The sequence below is a fragment of the Peromyscus maniculatus genome, chromosome 6 (assembly GCF_049852395.1).
Source record: "Peromyscus maniculatus bairdii isolate BWxNUB_F1_BW_parent chromosome 6, HU_Pman_BW_mat_3.1, whole genome shotgun sequence".
Classification (NCBI taxonomy): domain Eukaryota; kingdom Metazoa; phylum Chordata; class Mammalia; order Rodentia; family Cricetidae; genus Peromyscus; species Peromyscus maniculatus.
In genome coordinates this window covers 122,026,835-122,050,753 of record NC_134857.1, presented here as the reverse complement: position 1 = coordinate 122,050,753, position 23,919 = coordinate 122,026,835, and the positions used below count along the sequence as shown (strand labels likewise).

The following is a 23,919-nucleotide window of genomic DNA, read 5'->3' as shown; positions in this document are numbered from 1 at the left end:
AGCACAAAAGACTACACTAGTGTCTCTTATACTTGTCAGATATAATTCACTACAGGCTAAGAAGTTTTTGAGTTTTTTACTTTAGTTCTGACCAATTAAAATTTGCTGGTAAAGGTATTCATTTACATATTTGCTGTTTTGGTTTGTTCTGTTTTTTGAGATAGGGTTTCTCTGTGTAGCCATGCCTATCCTGGAACTCACTCTGTAGACAAGACTGGACTTCAACTCAGAGATCTGCCTGCCTCTGCCTCCCAGGGGCTGTGATTAAAGGCGTGTGCCACTACCGCCTGACTTCATTTACATTTTTCATGTATATTATTATCACTCCATGGCCTTCAGAACCAGTTTATATTAATTCTAAAGAAAGGAAGAAAGAAAAGAAGGAAGGCAGGAAGGGAGGGAGGGAGGGAGGGAGGGAGGGAGGGAGGGAGGGAGGGAGGGAGGGAGGGAGGAGGAAAAGGAGGCTTCAGAGACAGCTCAGTTGGTAAAGTGCTCACTATGCCAGCTGAGAACTTGAACTCAACCTTTAACATTTACAAAAACATCTGGACAGAGGGCACATGCTGGGAATCCCACCACTGGACAGATGGATACAAATGGTTCCCTGGAACTTCCTGGCCCAACAGCCTAGCTTAATCAGTAAGGTCCCAAAGAGAGACCTTGTTTCAAAAACAGTGAATGGTTCTTGAGAAATGACACCCAAGATTGACCTCATTTTTGCAATTTTAAAAATTATTTTTGTTGCATGTGCTTATGGGCACATTTGAGCATATGTGGCCACATGTTCAGGTGTAAATGCCCATGTACCACAGTGGAAATCAGAGGACAACTTAGAGAAATAAGTTATCTTCTCTTACTATGTGGATCATGAACATGGATGTTATGTCGTGTGACTTAGTGACATATCTGTTGAGCTGTCTCTCTGGTTCTAATTACTCTTTTTTTTTTCTTTTTTCTTTTTTCTTTACTATGAATTTACTTTCAGTGACTATTAATTATTTTTATAATTATAAAAGCACATATTCATAACAATTGTGTGGTTAAAATAAATAATCCATTGCAAGAGACAATCCCTGGGTACATATTGAACATTGCTTTTCAACATATTCACTTGGTAGACAGATATTTAATAAATAACAATTGTGTACAAAACTGTTGTATTGAGGTTAGTTGGGCACAGGTGAGTTATACTAGCAGTTTAGAAAGAAGAGCCTGCATGGAATAAAGGATTGTGCCAGCATGCAGACTTAGATAGGAACCAAGGTTATACTAGAGCTACTGAAGAAAATAAAAAGGGAGCATACTTGTTCCTACAGAGAAATCAGATAAAATGGGATGGGTTGAAGTTGGGCAATTTTAAATTTTATTCGTATAGTAATATGCTTCAAATATGCTATGATAAGCACTGTGCAGTGGATTTCAGTATGGTGATGTGGGTGCTTTTACTGAGCTTGTCAATTGCCCTCATTTGAGAGAACTACTTTAAGAATTGGTGACTTCACAGAGCAAGACCTGGTTTCAGAGTCAGTAACAAAGAGGTGTCACAGCATGAACATGAGTACGTGTGGGGAGGGCTGGGGTAAGAGGTAGGTTAGGAGAAGAAACAGGATTTCATACTCTTAGATGAACAGGGTATAAGGAAGGACAGGCCCCACTGCTCAGGCCAGCTGTGTCCTGTTTCAGGGCCAGAACCTGCTGCCTTCTTTCTCCCCACTCTAGAGAGGAAACTGATTCAAATAACACTTTACAAGGAGAGTTCATTTTAGAGAGCTTCACTGTCCTATTCCCCATGTTTCACATGAAGGGCCCTCCTGAGACTTCAGAGAGCTTCATTAAATTCTTGCTGTGGTGAAGTCGTATGTCAGTGACTCAATGTGATAAAGAATTTTTCTCTAACCATAAACATGGTGTCAAATTCTTGACTCCTTGATATCTAACCATGGGGAGTAGAAAGGTTACTCAAGGAACTTGACATTTGCTTCCTCAGCACAAGTGGGTATGAGGATTCAAGTTTGAATTGCTTGAGAGCCGTTATGGTGGTTTTCAGGGACAGTGTGAAAGAATTTGCAGTGGTTCAAAGATCCTCAGAGAACCTGCTCAATTAACCTGGGGTAAGCAACCATAAGCAACAACAACAACAATAACAAACATAAGAAATCCTGTCTCAAACAGGATGGAAGGTGAAAACAGAAAACAAAAGTGTCCTGTAGCCCACACTCACACACACACATACAGATTTTTCCAGAATTCAATTTTATTTCACATAGATAAAAACAGAAAAACATGACATTTTCCCACATCATAGCACAGGAATTCAATGGAATATATCTTACCCTAAGTAAAACTTTACTACAGTATAACTGAAGTAAGATTTTTGTTCTTCAAAGTAAAGCAAAATAACAAATTATTGTTTGAAATTATCTTAAATCCAGACATAAGAATTTGGCTTTATTATTAACATCCTATCTAATTCATACCAAATGATCTCCATATCAGTTAATAAAGATGTTTCTTAAAACGGTCCTGGTCAGTTTGAAAATAGCAGGAAAAGCAACAGTTCAGAAATAACCATAATTTTGCAACATATTCAACTGTGTGGTAACTACACACACACACACATATAATATAATATATATTATTGTAATATATATTATATATATGGTTCTAATCAGCTCTTTTTTATCCACAAATTAATTTAAAATAGTTTTCACCAATTTTCTTGACAAGTTGATGATTTATAATCAAGTAATAGCTATTTTAATGTTTGCCCAGGATACTAATTCTCAAAAATTCCTTTACCTAAGACAAAAATTTTAAATTAGTTTGTTTTCAGATAAAACAAAAGTTTCTGATTGCTCATCTTGAACAGTGTTTGATTTCAGGCAAAACATATGTACAGAAAATGTAAACTTAAACTCTGCTGTAAGATGTAACTCTTTTAGAAATTAGACTTCAAGACTGGTCTTAAGTATTTATTTATGAACATGCCAAGATATTATTTACCTTTTCAGTTTTTTTACAGAAAAATGAAACCACAAAATTATTACCAGGACTGAAAATTCTGATAACTCTACCATCTAATGTTGGAATAAGATGCATTATTTGAAATACATAAGCTTAATTAATATTTGGTTTCTTTGCACATTACCTAGATTTAAAATACCCTATGTCTATGTTTCAAAATGTGAAATTATAGTATATGTTGATAGGTTTTTATTGTGGTAGAGAGGCAATATTAGTCGTCTATGGAAAATCAATAAAGAAAGAACCTATTTTTCTTTCTTTCTTGGGAGTAGAAAAATTAAGTAGAAGAAAAAAGAAAAGCCTGATGCCCCCAATAAAAGGGCAATTAGTTGAAGAGAGCAGTATTACTTTTTTGACACTTAAAAGCATTCTCCCTAGTATTGGGTATAACATAATACCATCTAATTCTTAGTATTACAGTCACATATATATATGCACACTTATAAAAATACAGGCACTGCATGGCAACTAGACACCTAAGTCAGAGCATTAGCAAGTCACTTACATCCTAACAGCTTGTTTAGACCTGGACAAATTATCAGTGAGCAAACCGGTAATTTTTAAATACTGTGGTAAAACTCTGGTTGTGGTACTTTATATCGCTGAATTAATTTGAGGGGGAAAAGCTAGCTGCTTCACTTCATCTATTTTAATACTAGTACATTCTGGATTGTATAATACAAATATAGGTATAGAAGCTTAAAGGGATCTTACATTTTCTATGATGGAAAAATCATTTAGTCTGTATCACTAGTGTATATTTGTAAAACATTTTAACTCTGTAAACATTAGAAGTTTTATGATCAGGAATGGGAAAAGGTTTATACTCTACTACAATGATGCTGGTGGATGTCTACACAAGGCCTCTTAGAGATGTCAATCAATTGGAGGTAGGAGTTTAATCAATGAATTGCTGCAGACATGAGCTGTGCATCATGTCTTCATAGATTTTAAATTTTGTTTGGCTAGATTCACCAATGCTTTTAGTTTGTCAACAGTAAGAGAGAACCAAACATTTGGGAAACTAAAGGGTCATATCTTTGTGGCACTGGAAAATAGAAATATCTCTGTAAGCTCTCTGGATAGGATCCTGTGGAAACCAATCCCAAAGTGGAAGCCAGTGACCGAGTGAGCAGTGTTTCTGGCCATTTTCTGCTGTGTAGTAAGAGCGGTGTATTACGAGTACCACCCTGAGAAATTCCCCTAAAAATAATTCTGCTAGAAGGAATTCCAGTCTTCATCTCTCGATTTATCAAAGCTTTTACATTTTCTGCTGCCTGTTTAGTTCCATATTTATCCTCCTGGAAATCTGGTGAAAGTCCAGTAATATCAAACCAACAAGGCATAGCTGTATTCAAATTTAATGTAATAAGCATAACAGGCACATGTGGACAGATGCATTTCATGTGGGAACTTTTGATACCTGCAAAGCCTTCTGCCTATCCATGCCCAGTAATTCCCATCTGTGAAGGAAAACTACCACAGTGGTGGCCTTCTGGGCAGTGGGCAGTGGGGTGGGCATGTTGTTGCCGCACATCCATGGGCTGGCAGACAGTACCCACCATATAAAAGTGTAATGGATTGCTTTTAATTATTTTACTTTTATTGAGAGAGGATTTTTTTTTCTCACATAATTCTAACCACCATTTCCCTTCCTGCTACTCCTCCGAATTTCTCCCCACCTCGCCTGCCATCCAGATCCACCCTCTCAGATAGTGACTTAAGGTCCACTCCACAGGATGGAGTAGTTTGTTTCCCCAATGAAACTCCCTTGGAGAAAACTAAATTTTCATTTGTAAGTGGTTATCAATTGGAGGTCGATTCTGGATTAGGGATGGGGTCGTGTTTGCACTTCTCTTTCCGTTCTAGGATCCCAACTGTTGCAGACCTGTGCAGGCCCTCTGCATGCTCCCCTCAGTCTCTATGAGTTCCTATGTGCATGGATTCTGTTGATTTGGAGGGCCTTATTTTCTTTCTTTTTAAAAATTTTTAATATTTTTTATGTGCATTGGTGTGTTTGCTTGCATGTATGTCCATGTGAGTGTGTCTGATCCCATGGAACCAGAGTTACAGACAGTTGAGAGCTGCCATGTAGGTCCTGGGAATTGAACCAGGGTCCTCTGGAAGAGCAGCTCTGGAAAAGCAGCCAGTGCTCTCAACCTTTGAGCCATCTCTCCAGTCCCAAAGAGGCCTTGATTTCTTGATGTCCTCCATCCCCTCTGACTCTTACACTCTTTCTGCCTTGTCTTTGACAGTTTTCCTGAGCCCTGAGTAAATGGGTTTGATGGAGACACCCCATTTAGGGCTAACTGTTCCAAAGTCTGATCTCACTCTCTGCATAATTTCTGGCAATGGGTCTCTGTATTTGTTCCCATCTGCTGCAAGAGGAAGCTTCTCTGATGATGGCTGAGCAAGGTACTGATCTATGAGTATAGCAGAATGTCATTAGGTGTCATTTTATAGCTACCTTTGGGAGGGTATAGAATAGTAATACTTGGTTTTACTGTAGGTTCTCTGGGCTATCTAGTCTCTGATTCTTAGTCACCCAAGCGGTATCAGTTATCTGGGTTTCATGCTGTGGAGTGGACCTTAAGTCAAGTCAGATATTGGTTGGTTACTCCTACAAACTTTGTGCCAACATTGCACCAGCATATTTTGCAGGCAGGACACCATTGTAGACCAAAGGGTCTGTGGCTGGACTGGTGTAGAGAGTGTGGAGAGTGACCAATGTTCTTGGTGTTTGAAACTTAATAAATGAAGTTAATATTGATACAGAGTTCAAAAATAATTCTCAGGAATAAAGATACCATATTTATAGTTTTCTAATGAATCATTGCCCTTTTCATTTTATTTTGTAGCATTTTCATCCCTAGATTAAGTACCTTACCAGCATCAGGCAATACTGAAAGTAACACATTTCCAAACCCTTCACGGAGTTTAGCATCCAGTGAGTCATTCTGACCCTTATTTTTTTGAATCTCCCTTTGTAGTTGGCTTATCTCTGAATCCATTGCTTCATATTCCCTTTTAAATCCCTCTTTAAGCATGTCTTCTTGGATCTATAAAAAGAAAAATACACTTGGAAAACCATGCGTATTGAAGGTCAGGGCTTGACATTTGCACTCTACCAAAACGTGTTCACTGAGGAATTTGCCTGATTCCTGGATTAGGAGAAATGGCCCAAGCAAGCCGTATCCTGTGATTCCTTCAGCACCATTCACAAGAGTTGGGATGTCAGACAAGGAACCTGAACACTATCCCTCTGATCAGTTCTGGGGCCCACAGAGTCTCACCTTCAACTTGTGTGCTAGCATCTCCTCTTGCTCTCTCAGAAGGTTCTTCCTCTCAGTCTCCATCTTCTCATGCAGCTGGGCCATGTTTTCTTTGTAGGTTCTCTCTTGAGCTTCCATCACTTGTTGCATTTCTGCCTGTTTCTGTCTCAGTAGCTCCTGCTCCTGTTCCGCCGCCTCCTTCTGAGCCCGCTCAGCTGTCCCACGAGGGTTTGAGAGAAGCAAAACACAGCAGTCAGGACAGAGCTCTCCTTTCCTGGGCTCAGGGACATAGCTGATTTTGAGAGATGCAGGAGAGAAGTCTGAATCCTACTCCCCATATTTCCAGAGCGTATTTTGGAACGATGCTAGAAGGCACTTGCAACACTGCCTGAGTGGGACCGTCCCGCCCTCTTAATTTTGGATTAGCAGAGTGTGCAGTCTATGTAGGAAGACCTTCCTGACAGTAAGTCAGCAGGCTTAGCAGAAGCCTATCCATCCCTGTGAGAGCCAAGTCCTCCCATATACCTTCCATGGCCTTCTGTCCATCAGTGAGGGCTTTGTCTGACTGCAAGATGGAGTCCTCTATGGTAACCTGCGACTGTAGGAAGCTCTGAAGGACATGTTTTGCCTGGAGAAACAAGAAAGTAAAATTTTCAGGTCACAGAAACACACTGTTGCCCTTAAAGTCCTGAACAATTTCTCATCCTTCTTAAGACCCCCTGTTTCCTTCCTTTTCACAGCAGTAGTTCAAATCTCTTCTGTAATTTTTCAAAACCTTATGTGGCAGCCCTCTCCCAAGTCTCTCCTTCCAGATAGTGTTCCACTTCTCAGGCCAGGTTACGGCCCTGGAGACCTAGGTAGATACTGCAGATCCTCAAAACTGCCCTCTCCATTGTTTAATACACTCACACACTTCCTGTCTGCTAGAATCCTTGCTGTGCTTTTATTATCCGGGTAGGCACCCATTGATAATCCATCTTTGCTCTGCATCTTTCTTCAGAGGAAGCTTCACTGCGCTGTCTTCTGAAGTTTGCATGGCTGCTAAATACACGGAGCTGCCCTACCTGTTCTTCTGTGGCCTGACCATGCATCAGCATCTCAGTCATCCCATTTCACAACTCTTAAATGTGCACAACAGTAGTACCTTATTATACCCTTATTCTGAAGATTGAATTGTAGCTTCCAAAGTGGCATGCACTTTCAAGTTACTGGTGGTATCTGTCATATAACGGAAGGTATTAAAATCTGGGCATGGTGGCTCATGTCTATAATCCCAGCACTGGGGAAGCTAAGGTTGCCGGATTGCAAGTTCAGTGACAGTCTGGCCTTGTTATACCAAGAATCCATTTCAAAACAATACAAAGGGAAATAAAACCTAAAAAGAGTGTGTTGGCTATGTGAACATCATTATTATCGCAACCACCATGATAGTAATTGCACCGTTATTTCTGCTTTCTGTTTGTGCCAGGATAGTTCTTACTCCAATGTATCCAACTGACTATCTGTGAGGCAAGAGCATCAGTATCTCATGGACAAATATGTCTTTGATCTCCAAATCTCACTATTTAGTTTAGAAAAAAATTGCCTTGCTTAATCAATGGAAAAAGTTACTAAACTCTTGTTAGGATTAGAGGATTATAAGGGAAAGACTAATTTTATGACTTCATTGAAAAAGAGGATAGAGAGATATGGGGGATATTCTCATCATATCATATATGTGTGTGTGTGTATGAAAATGTCTTAATATAACAATACCATGTACTGTATAAAAATGGTATATATATATACAATGAAATTTTTAAATAAATACATAAAAATAATAACTCTGGATACAAAAAAGGTGGAAATGCACAGATAGACATGTTCAGCCATCTCCTCATGAACAGTTCAATTCTAAGGAGGAAGGATTCTTCCTGGTAACCCTGAGACCCACCTCCCTGTTGCTCATTCCTTACCTTCACCCCCTTCCTGGGCACTTGCTCATAGCCCTGCTCAACCTTCTTCCTGGCTTCTAAGTAGAGGCTGTGGCCACCAGGAACAGAGAAAGCTCCACGTGAGACGCTCTCCCTCAGGGGCTCTGCCAGCTTCTCCAGCTCAGCCTGGCAGAGACTGAGAGATTCTGCTTCGTTCTGTTGCATGAAAGCTTCCTTCCTTTCCTCTATAGTGGTCTACAAAGGGATTGTAGAGATATAAGAAATGGAATCTGTTAGAAAATGGATCCAGCTGTGATCTTGGGGGAAATAATAGACATGGATAGGGAAATTACACCATAAATCAGGAAACTCTGTTCAGTACCATGTCTGAGCAACTGTATGAGTAACCATGGTAATTCCATGCCCTTCCAGTGGCCAGGCTCATTGTGAAATAATAAAGTCTAGCTGCAGGACCTTTGGCTCTTCCAGCAGCAATGAGATAAACAGCGAACAATTCACCAGCTGAAAAATGGGACATGGTTGGCAGGAGCATTTCCCCCAAGAATTAATATGGAGGAAAATGCATCTGTAAAAGAACAACTCACACAGCGACTGGAACTTTGTATAGGTTCATGAGCCCTTCATCCCCTCCATGGAGAATACGGGTGTGTGGACATACAATAATTATAAATTACAGTCCAAGGGATTCTCCTGCTTGATTCATGAGGCTTTCCAATGCTTTCAGGTGAGAACTGAACTCAGTTTACATCTTCCTTCAGTCTCCTGAGCAGAGCACTCCAGCCTCCCTGCACTATGCTTATAATCTACAAAACTGAGTTAATGCATATGTGCTTTTCCGTGTTGACACATTCATTGAACATTCTTGTGCACTGATGAAAAAAATAATCAAATCCCTCACTTTTGATCCTGTGGAACCCTCTCACTCACAAGAATCCAGATAAATGAAAAGGTCAAAATAGCAGCCATTAATCAACACTCCTAAATGTGGGTATCAAGAACAATAACAACAACAACAAAAAAAAAAAAAAAGACAAAACACAGTACCACCAAGTTCTTCTGGAATTTCTGATCATCATCCTTGAAGGAGTGCTCCATGAAGACAGCAATGGCTTCCTTCTCGCAGGCTGTGTGCACATCCAGCAGCTCCTGGAGCGTGTCTGTGGGGAGCCTCACTCGCTGGGCCATCTGCTCACTGTAGTGGTCAACCGCCCTCTGCACAGCTATGGAGTTCTCACGCTCTGCCAGAGTGGTCACTGCATTCTCCAAACAAGGAACTGCTCCACTATTGATGGAATTCACATAGGTCGTCACCAGAGTTGCCAGTCCTGACCAAGGCAGGGAATTTAAGGTTAAATATCGAGCTAACTTTTGTTAATTTCACATGATTCATGAATCAGCAATGAAGTATTAAATTACTTAGGCAATAAAATTTCATGTATGAGAGGAAAGCCTATTTTGTTGGACCCTGCCTCAACTGAAAGTGATAATGTTTTTTTAAAAAAAAAAAAGCATTCAAGAATTTCAAGACAATAACAGAACATTATGTGAGAGGAGCAGCTCTTTTGAGTATGGGCTTCATGTGACCGTACAAAGCCATTTCATTGAAGGACATGTGCATAAAACAATAGTTAATTTGTGTTGGGAGTTGTGTGTGTGTATGGTTGCATGTATTTGTGTGTGTGTGTGTGTGTGTGTGTGTGTGTGTGTGTGTGTGTGTGTGTGTGTAGAAGCCAAATGACAACCATTGTTGCCCCATTTTAATTTTATATTTCACTGAGACAAAGTCTCTCACTGGCTGGAAGTAGGCCAGACTGTCTGGGCAGCAAGCCCCAATGTCTGCCTGCCTCTACTTCACCAGTTACAGGTGTGCACCACCACCGTAAACACTTTCAGGTGGATTCTGGGCATTGAACTCTTGCTTGCAAGCTAAGCACTTCACTGACTGAACCATCTCCTGAGTCCAAACACAGTGAATTTTATCTCAAAACTCTAATGAACTTTTAGGAACCTTGGTCTCTCACATACTTTAGAACTGTCTTTTCTAACCAGACAAGCACTTGTGTCCTTGCACATTACTTCAGACACAGGTATTCCCTCTTTAACCTCAGTCTTGCTTCTTTGATCATTAGTCATTTCTTAAGATGTATTAGGTTTTAATAAAGCCTATGTAGAGAGGTAATATTTAAGAAAGGCAAAATTTTCCAAGTAGCATGAACAGCTGTTTCTCTATATTCATATGAGATACTAATGTTTTACAACACACAATTTCAAAGTCGAGAGATATTCCCTAGGGCATAGGTAACTCACGGTTTCCATTGACAATGATTCCCTCTTTCAAGGTCTTGGCCTTTGCATTGGAGAAGATGTGAGAGCAGAATGCTTTTGATTGCAATTGGAAATTTTGATCCAGCTGGTTTTCTGGTATTCCCTCAACACAGACTAAGAGTTCAGTTTCTTTTGTAGGTCGATCAAAAACAAAACACTTCCGTTTTGGAAAGAAATGCCTGATGCATTCCCTAGGCATGTTAGAACGTTGAGCTTTCAGGCCTCTGCCTGTAAAATATATAAAAGAAATTTGTTCTTTGAAAGGACAGCCTTCAGGCTAAGAACCTGGCGTTTTCATTTCCAGAGAGCTTGGGATCACAGCTCTTCTTCTATCCCTAAATCTCCTGTAATCCACCCACATGGCTCTTCATTTGAGCATCTAAGACAGTGATAAATCCATTTATGCTGAAAAGTGAAGGGCAATAAAGCAATTATGAAGATAAAAAGGACCAGTTATCCATGGGATCAGGGCAACTAGTCTTTGGTCTTCCTAGCATTTGCTCCAGACCCCAGTGGATTAAGAATTTAATAAACATTTACTAGACAATTAACTAATGAAACCAAGGTGTTAGAAGAAGTTTTCTGACTTTCCTATATCCTTGTGAGAAATGAAATTTGGATCTTAAACCAAAGTGATGCAGTAAACAATAATACGCAACCTGGAAAAATGAAAGATGACATATAATATCAGGTCAGGACAGAAAAACACAAATATCAGCTTCCTGTAGACATAACCATAAATACATTAAGAAATTCTTTGCCTTGACAATTATGATGAGTAATATTCACTTCATATAATGTAAGGACCTCTTCTCTTTCCTAAATCAGAATCTGTTAGTCTTGACTGAGAATTAGAGTAATTCTCTGCAAGTTGAGAGAAAAAAGGAAGGAATGAATAAAATTACAATGAAACCTCTCTCAACGGCTAAATATTGTATATTCATATATATATATGTAATGCCAAATATATTAACTGTGAGGCTGTCAAGAGAAGAGGAGGACGTTATAAGAAACACAAAAGATTTGAGTCTTATTGAAAGAAAATACCAATGTTTTTTCTTAATTATTCAAAATATATACTTTATCTGAAAAATCTTAAGTAGCCAAATACTAACAAGATATACTGTACAAAAGAATTACAATTTGGGGTAGATCACTTCATTTCATGTGATTTTATGTGCTCTGTGTATACTCTCTCTCTCTATATATATATATATGTATATGTATATGTATATGTATATGTATATATGTATATATATAGTATATATATGGTTAGGATATATATTTTTAAGGTTAAACTAAAATATATATCTACATATAATCTATAATGTGTGTGTGTGTGTGGAGAGAGAGAGAGAGAGAGAGAGAGAGAGAGAGAGAGAGAGAGAGAGAGAACAGAAATCCTTTATAAGGAGCAAAACGTGTCGGGTATGGACATTATAGAATGTATTACCATCCAGGGCTGGAGAGATGGCTCAGCCGTTAAAGGCTAGGCTCACAACCAAAAATATAAGAATGTATTACCATCCAAATCACATTTTCACTATTAATTGATTTAAGATCATTTGGTCCAATGTTTATGCCTCATTGTTTCCATTGCATTTAAACTACAGCAGGTGAAAATTTTCCAGGTTAATAACCATGGAAAATGTTCACCAATCACATTTTAGTTATCAGTTTATCACTGAATTAGAGTTCAAGTTAGGGTAAAATCAACATTTATGCCAAATACTGAATGAGACAATTATAGCCTTCCCTCCCAAGCCAGGCTCTGATACCTGGAATCAGCTTCAGGGCATTCTCCAGGTACTCATCTGCTGTGATGACGCGTCCATCCAACTTCAGCTCCAGAACGAAATCCCGAACAGCCCAGACAAAGTCTGGAAAGAAACTCACGAACTCACAGGAGTCATCCATTTCTTCAGACCCTGACCTGGATTTTGCCCTGATCAGCTCTGTCAGTTCAGTGACATAGCTGGGATCTTAGGTAAGGAATAAAAGGCGGCATTCTACCTTCCCCAGGTTTCTCCTACACACCCATCTTACAAGCACCCTCTTTTGTTCCACATACCCTTTTCCTAAGTCCTAAGAACTGAGTCACACAAGCACTATTCCCAGTTGTCACCCTTAGATTAGTGAAACACAACAGTTATGTCCCGGGAAGGATACTGCAGCTGCTCCAGGGCCTGGTGGTTGATGGTGCTCATGCTGTTGTAGACAAAGGTGCTGCTCAGAAGCACGGCCAGGGCAAAGATCCAAGAGTCATTCTTAGAGTCACCCTGGAAGTCACATGGGGACAAGAGACTTCAGAATCTAACCTCCAGTCTTTCACTTGTTTATCTGCTGCTTAAGCAGATATACAGCAGAAGAGTAGAATGAAGAATAATGTTTTGAAGAATAAAAAAGTCTTATTTCCTTTTCAATATTGAAACTGATCTTACCAGTTTCCATAACCAAAATCAATGACACTGTCACACTATGCAAAATTTTTGCTATAATGATTAAGCACAGTGTATGCAATATATCGACATGCCATTTAATTAACAGGTTATCAATTATGTCATATTAGAGGCAAGAATGTTCACTCAAATTCAATAACTATTCATAAAACATCTAAAAATATCAGATACTACATTGAGCTGTGTGAATGCAAATTTTCATATGACAATAGGGATAGGCAGACCTGTAAATATAGAAATACAACCATGATGATCCATCTGTACCAAAAGTAGAATAGAATTCTAGTATATGAAGAAAAATGATTAATTTTAATAAGTGCAAGAAGGGCTATGTAACTTCAAAATAATGTGACTGTGTAACTAGAATATGATGGCTATGGTAGAAAAACAGCTTCTCTTTAAATACTTGCTAGTAGATGTAGTTATAGATTTAAATAAATTACACATGTGGGAATATAAATACTCAGTAAATAAAAAAAATATTATAAAACACAGGTCATGTAAGTGCCTTGCACACCTCTTTGTTTGGCTGAAGCAGTGGCCATTTGGAAGTTGGAAGTTGAAACTGGAAGTAAGCTTTGAGGTAAGATGTGATGTGTGAAAGTCAGGCAAACAGAATTAGATGCTTCCCAAACCTACAAACTCCAGAGTCGCTGGGTTGTTTTCTATCATCAGGGTATGCTATGTTGTCTCTCCATTGCGCATGTGCAGCATATGGACTTGGTTCTTATTAGACCTGATGTAGCAGGCAGGAAATCTTTGATATTCTGGGGATGACTTCTTTTCAATTCTCTATTTTGACATTCCTAAAAATGCTGAATTTGGGTCAATAGAAGCAAAGCTTAGGTCAGACAACAACTTGCTTCTACAAGAATTCATCTTGGTTTAATATGGGGTTGGTTACTGAGAATTTTATAACCCATAATGAAATCTTTACCCCTACATCCACAGTAATAGACACCCAAGGCTATTTCTACTACTTACAAGTTAGATTCAAAGTTCAATGGCCTCAAAGGTTACAGCTCACCTTCAGGAAGCATTATCCCATCAGATAACTTCATTAGCTGTCTACTTCTATGGACCTACAGCACCTTGTACTGATCTCACAGTGTATATCTGCTTCCTCCTGGGCTAATGAGCCTGTACCTTGCACTGCAGTATAGTATGAAACCCTAGGATTCAGCTCCTCAATACATATTTACTGAACTTTATTACTCAAAGAAGACCAAAGATAGGACTATCCTCCATTACAACAAAGTATTTGAGTTTATCAAAAGAGTACATTCCCCAAGGAAAGCAGCTTAGAATCTCATCAATAACTTGTTTGCAATTCTTGCAACCAGCACAGAAGTTGAACTAAAACTGCAATCAAATGGTACACACAGAATCAAGACCAGCCCCCATAACTCTCTGACTTACCTTTTCCACATCACCTAGACCTTCTGTATCCAGAAGCACGAGTTTGAATTGTGGCTTGGTGGGGTGAGGCACACACCACATCCAGATGCCCTTAGTCTCAGACCTCACTGTAGAGCCCAGATTGAAGCCTGCAACAGGGAATAAGAAAGTGAGCACATACATGAATCCTTAGAATATAGGAGGCACAGGTTCTACCCACAATGGCACTGAGCTGATTCAGATACAAGATATTAGGAGGAAAATAGCCACTGCATGTTCTTTATAGGAGGAGGAAAAGGGACCAGAGCAGATTGAATGACTAGGTTTTAAAAGACTTAAGCATACATTTTACAAAATAAGACAGGCAAACTGCAAGATGTTAAGAGCTGCCTCACCTTGTCTATAAGCTATTGGCACAGAGCCAAACTCACCACATTAGCAAAAACTAAAATCAGACGGAACTTTTGTAAAGAAGTTGCAGAATTCTCTACTGCTGTTAATAAACATGTGAACTACAGCAACACATGAAACTTGAAAAGTAATTTCATGTCATCAGGAAACACTGAGCATGCAAACCTCCTGAAATCTAGATTCACTTCTGTTTATGTTATACTAAGAGAAGTTTGTGCAAAAATGTTCCAACATAAAGACAAGCTTGTGTGGGAAAGCCTTGTCCTCCAAAATTAGTTCTGCAAAGAAATCAGTGTTCACTACAACAAATGTTATTTTCACATATTGACATACTATGAAACTTTTTAAGTAATTTAATAATATTTATGACAAACTAGATGAATTTTATAAATTTGTGAGCAAAAGAAACTAGAGACATCAGAATACATCCAACACATGTATCCAATACATTAAAATAGACATATATGCTTTATATAAATATGTGTAAGTATACTCATTAAGAAGTTTAAAAGTGGGCCAAAGTGAACTGATTTTTATAGATGCATGTTTAGATTCTATAACTGTTTTTTGTAAATCAGTGGGGGAAGTTTCATGAAAATAAGAAAAATGATGAACTTTGGGAGTGCATAAGATGATATGAATAAAGTATTTGGATGCTAACAAAGTTTTATATTTTGACCTGGTCAGTAAAGAAATAAGTATTTTTTTTTTTTTTTTTTTTTTTGGTTTTTCGAGACAGGGTTTCTCTGTGTAGCTTTGCGCCTTTCCTGGAACTCACTTGGTAGACCAGGCTGGCCTCGAACTCACAGAGATCCGCCTGGCTCTGCCTCCCGAGTGCTGGGATTAAAGGCGTGCGCCACCACCGCCCGGCAGAAATAAGTATTTTTATTAATTATGCCATACACTGATACACTATGTTTTATGTAATTTTTTTTGCGTGTGTGTGTGTTAGATTTCAAATATTTGAAAAGGCTTAGGAGAGAAACACGTATATAGTTATTAAAATGTGATAAAATAGGGCAGAAAAATTAAAAAGATAACTCAAATAGGATATGACATAAACTCAAATCCTCCCCCTCTCCTTTTTCCTCCCTTTCTTTCTCCCTCCCTCTCTCCTTCTATTGCTCTCTCCTCCTTCCCTTTCTTTCCCTGCCTCACAGAGTAAAGTTTTCAAAGCCTAATTACCCACCCTTCCTTCCCCCTTCCTTTTCTTGCTTCCTCCCACCATCCCATCTCCATTATTTTAATAAACAATATACAGTGAATCGCGTTTGCATTGACTCCATAGCAAAACTAAGATGAGAGAAATGAGAACATGGTGGTAACTGATCTGAGAACAATCAGTGTGCATTGTCAATGATTCCAAGCAAATGGCCTTGGTCCTTCTGGTTGAGGACAACACTCACCGTGGTTCTGTCCTGCCAAGCGGTTCATCAGGTAGGACTTCCCTGTACGGTACAGTCCCACAATGGCCACCACCACCACAGGCTGAGTAATCTCCTCAAGGATTTTTACTGCTTTGGGATTCACCTTCAGCTCTTCATTCTCATTTTCCACTAGACAGATGGGAGCCTCCATGCTGGTACCAGATGCCATGCTAACCTGCAGACCCAAAAAACTTTCTCAGTAGAGTATGAGATCTCCAAGCCACCTCTAGTACCAGGGCAATTAGCGTGTATTTCTACAATGTGTGCATCAATTTAAGTTTTGGTTTTGGGGTTATTTTATCTTTGTTGTGGTTGTGTTTGGGTAACAATGTCTCAGGAATCTCTCTGGAATAAGCATTCCAAAACCAATGAGAGTGGAAGAAAGGAGACATATTCATTTACCAGTGAACCAAAGCCAGAATGGTCCTGAAGGCTTCTGTCTGGAGTCTAGCTTGCATTCATATTTTATACTCCAAGACCACAAGGTGTGGCAAGCAGGTAAGCAAGTTGACATGCTGAATGAATGTTTAGAAAGCCTGCAAGTTACTCAGTGGAGCAGGGAAGAAACACCAATCTTCTCATCTCCCTTTTATAAAGCCTACCTCCAAAATTTCCCTGTCAGAATCAACTTCCCCAATTCAGATTTCTAAACTAATAAATTTCTTAATCGAGAAGTACCAAATGTCTCTATTGATTAGTGACATGTCATTACGATATAAAGTACAATTTGACTGAGTGCTGTTTGTCTTGGGGTATCAACTTAAAAACTATAGAGTATTTCTTTGCCTAACATCAATTTAGAGTAGATGTCAAATGAGAAATTTCAGCTCACCTTAAATTTAACATTACCTTAATGATCTATATTAGAAAAATATTGATGAGTGTTGTGCCCAGATCGTGACCCCCAGAGAGACCACCAAGAACTAGCATACAAGAATGCAAAAGCAAGGTTTATTTTTGTTACAAGTTGCGAGACATGGAACTCATCTCAAGCACTCACTGGCCTCAGCGCAGTGAGGCAGGGAGGAGTTACTCTTTCTTGGGGAAGTTAGTTTTTATAGGCAAAACTGGTAAAATTTCTTAGAGGGGGAGGGGGTTCCCAGTTTTTCCCGGGCCTGGCCTTTGTCTTATTTTAGCTTATCTGTTTGCCCTGTCAGGAGTTTTACAACTCATCTCTGGGGTCTGGTCATGTTATCTCCGGAGAGGGGCATCTCATGGTTAAAAATACCACCAGGCATCCTGACTTTGTTCTTTTGAAAACACCTGACTTAACCCTCTCCAGGAAGGGTGAACTGACTCACTTTTAAGATATCTCTTCCCTCAGCTCTTTTGGGTTTCTGAGGGAACTGTGTCTGGGTCTTTCAATGATCACGTGTCTCCCTACTTTCATTCAGGACTGAATTACTATTCCAAATACAAGCTTCAAATTCACACTAAATAAGTAGAACTACATAGCTCCGATTGGATCATGTAAATCGTCCACCGTTTCCAAAAGTACCTTGAGCCACACAGAAGACAGTTAAAAACGCTTCAGCCCTAGATTTTTCACAAGTCCCCAAAGCTGTCTGAAACTGTTCTTGGATGGATGACACCGTTGAAACAAGACAAGGGGGTCGAATTTTACTGCTGTTTTTAACCTTTGACTGTGAAGAGTGTGACTGATTCCACACCACAGGGCGCAAAAGTGCAGCTGGCATCACAGAGATGCACCAAACCCGCGTTGGGGATTCAGTCTGTTTGACATGACATGACATGGCTCTATTTTCTGTTTCTTCAATTTCAGGCGGCACTCAGGGAGGGTGCAACTAAGCATTGCGGTGGGTGAGGAAGAAGCCCTGCCTGGAGCCTAGTGTTAAGTCTCTCGGTAATAGAAGGGAATTCGCCCCCCTATGGTGGGAGCCCCGCGGTAGACCTGCGCAGGATTGCGCAGCTCGCAGCAGCCCGCAGCTCGGTCTGATATTCCCTTTGGAACCGTGCATCCCTCCCCCACATGCCTGGCTATGGCTGATCCACTGTGTCTCCCGCGCCAAGCAGCGTGGAGCGCCTCTCATCACCTTCGCCCACCCTCCAGTGTCACCTTGCACTCTGCGTCGAGTTTGCACCCTGGGACCTCGGAACTTTGCAGGCAGCCCCTTGGGAATATGTACATTGAATACCGAGTCGCAGGGAACTCACCTGACTGCGCCGCCGGATGATTCTCTGCTTACCCTGACTCAGAACCTTTAGGTTTGCTGCTGCGCCTGGTTCCTCCCTCAAGATCTATTCTTAAAAAAAAATTAGAGCCAAACAGGATATTGCACCCATCCTCTTGTGGTGATGAAGAACTGAAATTGAAACTAAATTGACTTGTTATTGCTTGCTTTCTAGATTTGCACAGTTTCCAGGAAACAAAAACAGAATCTGTGAGAGCCAAGTTCAAAGTTTCCTGCCAGATAGTCAGACAAAAATGAAAACCATTTGCGGATTCTCTAAACACTGACTTTTACTGGGCAATAACAGAGTGTTACAACAGGAATATGCCAGCTCCTGCCACAGTGAGCTATTAGCTTATTCAAAGAAGTTGATGCAAATGGAATTTTTTTTAACTTAAAATTTTTCAGCCCATACGTGATATTAATACTGTAGATATTAATGGAGTGATGGATGTTTCCACGCATTCATACAAACTGTATACATCATACGATGTATGGTTTAGATTGAGTTAACGTAGTGATCTCTTTGAGCAGTTAACATTCCTTTTTGAGATGTGTACCGCGTTGTCACCATTACCTCGCTGTGCAGCAGCACGTGAGAACACTGGCTTCCCTCTTTTCTACAGTCCCCGCTGAAGATCGGCTTCCCTATGCCTCCTTCCACAAGGAGGTTTGTAAAGGCAAAAACAAAGCAATTACAAAAGATGTTTTGAAAACATTAAGTAAGCTTTGTCTTAGGTCACATTGCCCAGATGCCTGCTAACACACAACAGAGTGAGCTGTAATCTTTGGTTGGTTACATGTCTTGATGCATTTCATTTTAGGGTGATTTTGTGATTCGGATGTAACCTCATGTTGGGTTGAAGAGCATATATCTCCAGACCAGAAGAGTAAAGTGCCTGTGTTTGACGCCTCCCTAGGGTTCCCTGGGCGTCCTTACTGAGCTAGGTAGGACATGGGGCTAGGGCAGGCCTGAGAACCGTCCCTTCGTATATCTTAAGGTGACCCTGCAGTTGGGAATGTGGGTTTGATTCTCATCTGTTAGTTAACTGAAGTAAACTTAGCCCATTGAATAATGGAAAATGGAACTCTGTAGAATACTAGTTGTTAGACTCAACACTAGGATATGAATGCATTTGTTTGCAGTAAGACAGGGTGAATTAGGCAAATCTGAGGAAAAAAAAAATACAAGTTTTACAGCTTTCTTTAAAAAGCTATTTTTATGATGCTTTTTTTCAAGACCAAATGGATCTATTTCAGATTGACTTGATCACTGTAGCAAGACGGCAGAAACTGCAGAAATACGAGACTAAGACCCTGTTCAATTGGAGCACACTGAGATCTTCCTGAAATCACCAGAAAAGAATGACCCGGCAAGTGGGAAGTACTGTAATCAAGTGAGTTCAAGGACTTCAGCAGAATCCAGACTGATCTCAGACTTCAGTGAGCCATGTGTGTTCCAGCATCCTCTCCTGCTCTTGGGTGGTTTTCCTTGCCCCTCTTTTTCCTCCTTCCTTTGGTCAATACTTACCTTGCTGCTTCCTCCTTTTGGTGCCCACAGCCAACTCCTGCTTCGCTTCTGTTGTTTGCAGTTTCTGTCAGTGTCTCCTTCATGACTCATTTGGTGCTATGCAGAGGCCGTGGAGACAGAAGACAACAGACTGCCTGGGATATTTTCTCCTGAGCCATCAAGAGCTGATTTTGCAATGTGGTGGGAAAGGCCCTTCTCAGCTGACATCTGACCACAGCTACACTTGTTAGTTTTCAGACTCAGTAGAGCATGCATTCCACAGAAAGAGAGAAATGCCTTTAGCTATAGGAAATTCTTCCCATCCAACCTTCTAAGAGATGAGCTCTGCCCATCACCTTGTGTGGCTTGTGTTCATCAGTGAAAGTGCTAACTAAAGAATGGATTTTCACATCACTGCCTTACTGTCCCAGAATTTCCAGAGCAACACTATTGCCCAAGGAAGCACAAGGAGCAGCAGGCATGATGTCAGCCTCTTTCTGAATGTATCATGGTTCTATATAGTCATACACTGGACCCAGTAAAGTTCGCATCCTTTCTTGAAATACCTCGCATTTTCTTTCTGGCCATGGATGAACTAAAGTCCAGACTCTTGTGAGACATGAAAACTCCCCACAGTAGCTTTCCTCTCAGTGCCTTAGACTCTTCCTGCCCCAATGACACATTCACAACTCACACCAGGTTCCAGACAACCAGATGGCTGTGCAGTTCCCTGAGCACTTAACTTACTGTTTTTATATATCTGCACATTATTTTTCTTCTGCCTGGCTGCTTGTCTAACCTTTAGCCCTTAGCACAAGTATTGTCCCTTCAACTCAATGGCCCTGTCTCCCTTCCTAGAAAATTCTCCACCTTTCCCTGTGGTTTGAATCGCTACATCACACATTGAATTGTATTACTGACTCTGCCAATGGTTTTCTGCCTGCTTTACTCAGCCATTGGGTGGTGTCTGCCCCTGAGTATTTGTTAAATATTTGTTGGATGGTTGATAAATAAAATATTTTTAAATCTCATAAGTGCATCTGATTATTATTGCAGTACCAGGAATGAAAAGGAGACTTTAAATAAAGCAATATGGGAAATATGGACAGGATTTTAAAAGGGAAAAATGTCAGGATAAAAACAAAAAATATTGACGTCAGCATAGAAGTAGATTCTAAATATAAACAAAAACTGCCCATAAGCATCTCCTCCCACTTCCTTTAAATTAACCTCAGAAACTTGGGGATTTTTTTTTCACATCTCCAAAGCACATTTATCAGACATATCGAAACCCTACTATATGGCTCTATGATATATCCTATGTTCAAATACACATTTATTCACATAATGGATGAGAGAATGAGTAAATGAAGTAGATATCCCCTCTAGATGCCATCAGTTATATATGTTGGTAAATAATATATGTTAGTCTCACAATATTAAAATAACTCCATAAATAAGGCTAGAGAATGAAAATGATAATATGAAGAAATAAAAAGAAGGATTTAATGGTTTTACTGAAAAGCTATGTCTACTTTTTTTTCTGGATCATTTAGTATCTGGATTTCATTTGTTTGAAATATGAAACAGTTCACTACTAGTAAAACATATTGCATGAAATAATTTAAGTATCATTTGATCTCAGTGTGATTTTGTATTTGCAGCAGCTTCCAGTCTGATGAGCTACGTTTACTAGTAAAGACAGGTCAAAACATGCAACAAAGAGCATGACTTTGTAAGCCTTGGGAAATTATGACATTGAAACATTCAACCCACTTTCATTTCAGGACTAGCTGTATTAGCATGACTAGTCCAATATTGGGACATAAATTTCTTAGATGATTTGAAACTCCAACCACTAGAATCTTTCAAGTAATAACAACCCACAGGAACCAACCACCAGTCACCATGGGCCTCAATCACTCTCAAAAGTTGGTGGCAATGAAAAACAATAGGGCTTAGAAGATCCTGCCTTCTCCTGAGGCTTTCCCTTCCCAGGTCTTGCTCTGATACCTGGGATCAATTCAAGATCTTCTCTAGGTTGTCATCTTCACGAATGGATCATTTTTCTGTTTCCAGCTACAGAATGGAATCCTGATTAGATCAAACAAGATCTGGAAAGAAACATGCAGGCACATTTGAGTCTCTTCTCCTTCTCCTTCTCCTTCTCCTTCTCCTTCTTCCATCTTCTCCTCCTTCTCCTCCTCCTCCTCCTCCTTCTCCTTCCTTCCTTCCTTCCTTCCTTCCTTCCTTCCTTCCTCCTCCTCCTCCTCCTCCTCCTCCTCCTCCTCCTCCTCCTTCTTCTTCTTCTTCTCTCTCTCTCTCTCTCTCTCTCTCATTTCAGATCAAAGAGGCTTTGGCTTCTGTTATCTCTAGTTCAATTACATAGATGGGTTACAGATAAATGCCCCATATTATATATTTACAAACCAAACTCTAAACTTCATTGGTAGTACTAGCTTTTGTCTACTATCACCTTTAACTGAACAACTAAGTTACAATAAAGAAAAAAGTAGCAGTTTCCATTACCCAAAGTTCAATGAAACATGGCAGTTTGATCTTGGGGCCTAGAGGTTGATGATGCTCACACTGGTGTAGACAAGTACTGCCCAGAGCACAGCAAGGGTGAAGATCCATGAGTCATTCTTAGGCTCACTTCATAAGGCACATGAGGGCAAGGGACCAAAGAGTACATTCTTCATTTCTTCTGCATTTATTAGCCATTTGAGCTGGGCTTAATGTCATTTAATAGTAAATAAATCACAAAAGTTTGAAGACAACAAAAAATGTCAAATCTAATTCTGTGTCTTAGTACCAATCTTTTCAGAATCTCAGTTACACTATTACGTATGTAGAGAAGAAAATGACATATTTTTTTTTGCTGTGAGTGAAATGTTTAGTACTACTGATTAAAATGCAATAGGTACAGAATTAAAAATTGTTTCTATAGCAAAATTGTATTAATTGTGGTTATATTGGGGGCATACATGCTACTCAACTAAATTCAGCAAACTGTAGCTATTTATAAAAAGCTAGACACTGAATTAATTATACAGATAAATATTTTCATAGTCAAGAATATAACTTTTTCAGACACAAATATGCAAATATAAATGTAAGTAATACAATCATCTGTGGAAGTATTAAAAGAGTATAGGATTATATAAAATAAACAGTAATTTAGATAAGAGAGATAGTGCTATGAAATTTGAGAGCCAAAAGACTGTTGACAGATAGGAATGAGGCTGTAAATTTGATGGTAAGATCCAATGCCATCTTACTTGGAGAGGAACAAAGCTTGGTTCTCCGCACTTGGAATCCAGCAGTAAACAAAAGGGATATTGATTGATATAGTAATTAACATAACATACAATATATAGGAGATATATATATATATATATATATATATTAAACTGAGACCATTTAGCATTGCTCATATGTACATGTGCCCAAAATTGACCACTTGCAATTGAACAACTTATAAGAGTCCTTCCTGGAAAGAAACTGATTCTCTCTCAAATCAACCATTGACTTCCTGTAGCTCTTCATCTAGGAGTGAAATCATGCAGAATTTCTGCCGTCCATGTTACCATCCCATCTGGCGTTGCCATTATACTGATCTTGTTCAGGCAACAATATTGCTGTGGTTTCTTGGGTGCATTTTCCCTGTTCTGTCTAGAGGACATTATCTGCTGGCAGGAATCGCGGCTCTCTGTGTCTTACAGCCATTCTGCTCTTCTTCCGCAGTTTCTCCTGAGCCCTGGGTGTAGGCGTTTGGTTGCAGATGTATATCTCTGAGTTCCAAAGGAAGGAACATATGAAATATATGCAAAGTTATAAGGTGTGAGAGTTTTGTTGTTTGTTTGCTTTTGGATTTTGCCCTTACTTCAAAGGGGAACTGAGATAATAAAATCTAAGAGATTTTAACTCCAAATTTAACTAGAATGAGATTAATTCTAGTACATTA

At 39.5% G+C, this 23,919-nt stretch overlaps 1 protein-coding gene and 1 pseudogene across 1 annotated transcript; both read right to left on the bottom strand.

The window, feature by feature from the left end:
* Positions 1-3,760: 3,760 nt before the first annotated feature.
* Positions 3,761-4,574, bottom strand: LOC143274004 (acyl-protein thioesterase 1 pseudogene; annotated as a pseudogene).
* A 1,261-nt stretch (positions 4,575-5,835) lies between these two features.
* Positions 5,836-18,562, bottom strand: LOC102906942 (guanylate-binding protein 7). Its single transcript, XM_006986127.4, has 11 exons — positions 18,426-18,562; positions 16,230-16,425; positions 14,434-14,561; positions 12,725-12,834; positions 12,334-12,530; positions 10,538-10,783; positions 9,275-9,555; positions 8,252-8,464; positions 6,822-6,924; positions 6,318-6,511; positions 5,836-6,083 (listed from the first exon to the last, which is right to left on the bottom strand). Exons 2-11 carry the CDS (start codon positions 16,417-16,419, stop codon positions 5,847-5,849), a joined length of 1,899 nt encoding a protein of 632 aa, XP_006986189.1. The 5' UTR covers positions 16,420-16,425; positions 18,426-18,562; the 3' UTR covers positions 5,836-5,846.
* Between the last annotated feature and the right edge of the window lie 5,357 nt (positions 18,563-23,919).

Coding starts and splice junctions, on each gene's coding strand:
- LOC102906942 (XM_006986127.4), bottom strand. CDS start 16,419: ATGGCATCTGGTACCAGCATGGAGGCTCCCATCTGTCTAGTGGAAAAT. Junction 6,512..6,821: donor TGGACAGAAGGCCATGGAAG/GTATATGGGAGG, acceptor CTCGTGGGACAG/CTGAGCGGGCTCAGAAGGAG. Junction 6,084..6,317: donor TGCTAGCACACAAGTTGAAG/GTGAGACTCTGT, acceptor TTCTTTTTATAG/ATCCAAGAAGACATGCTTAA.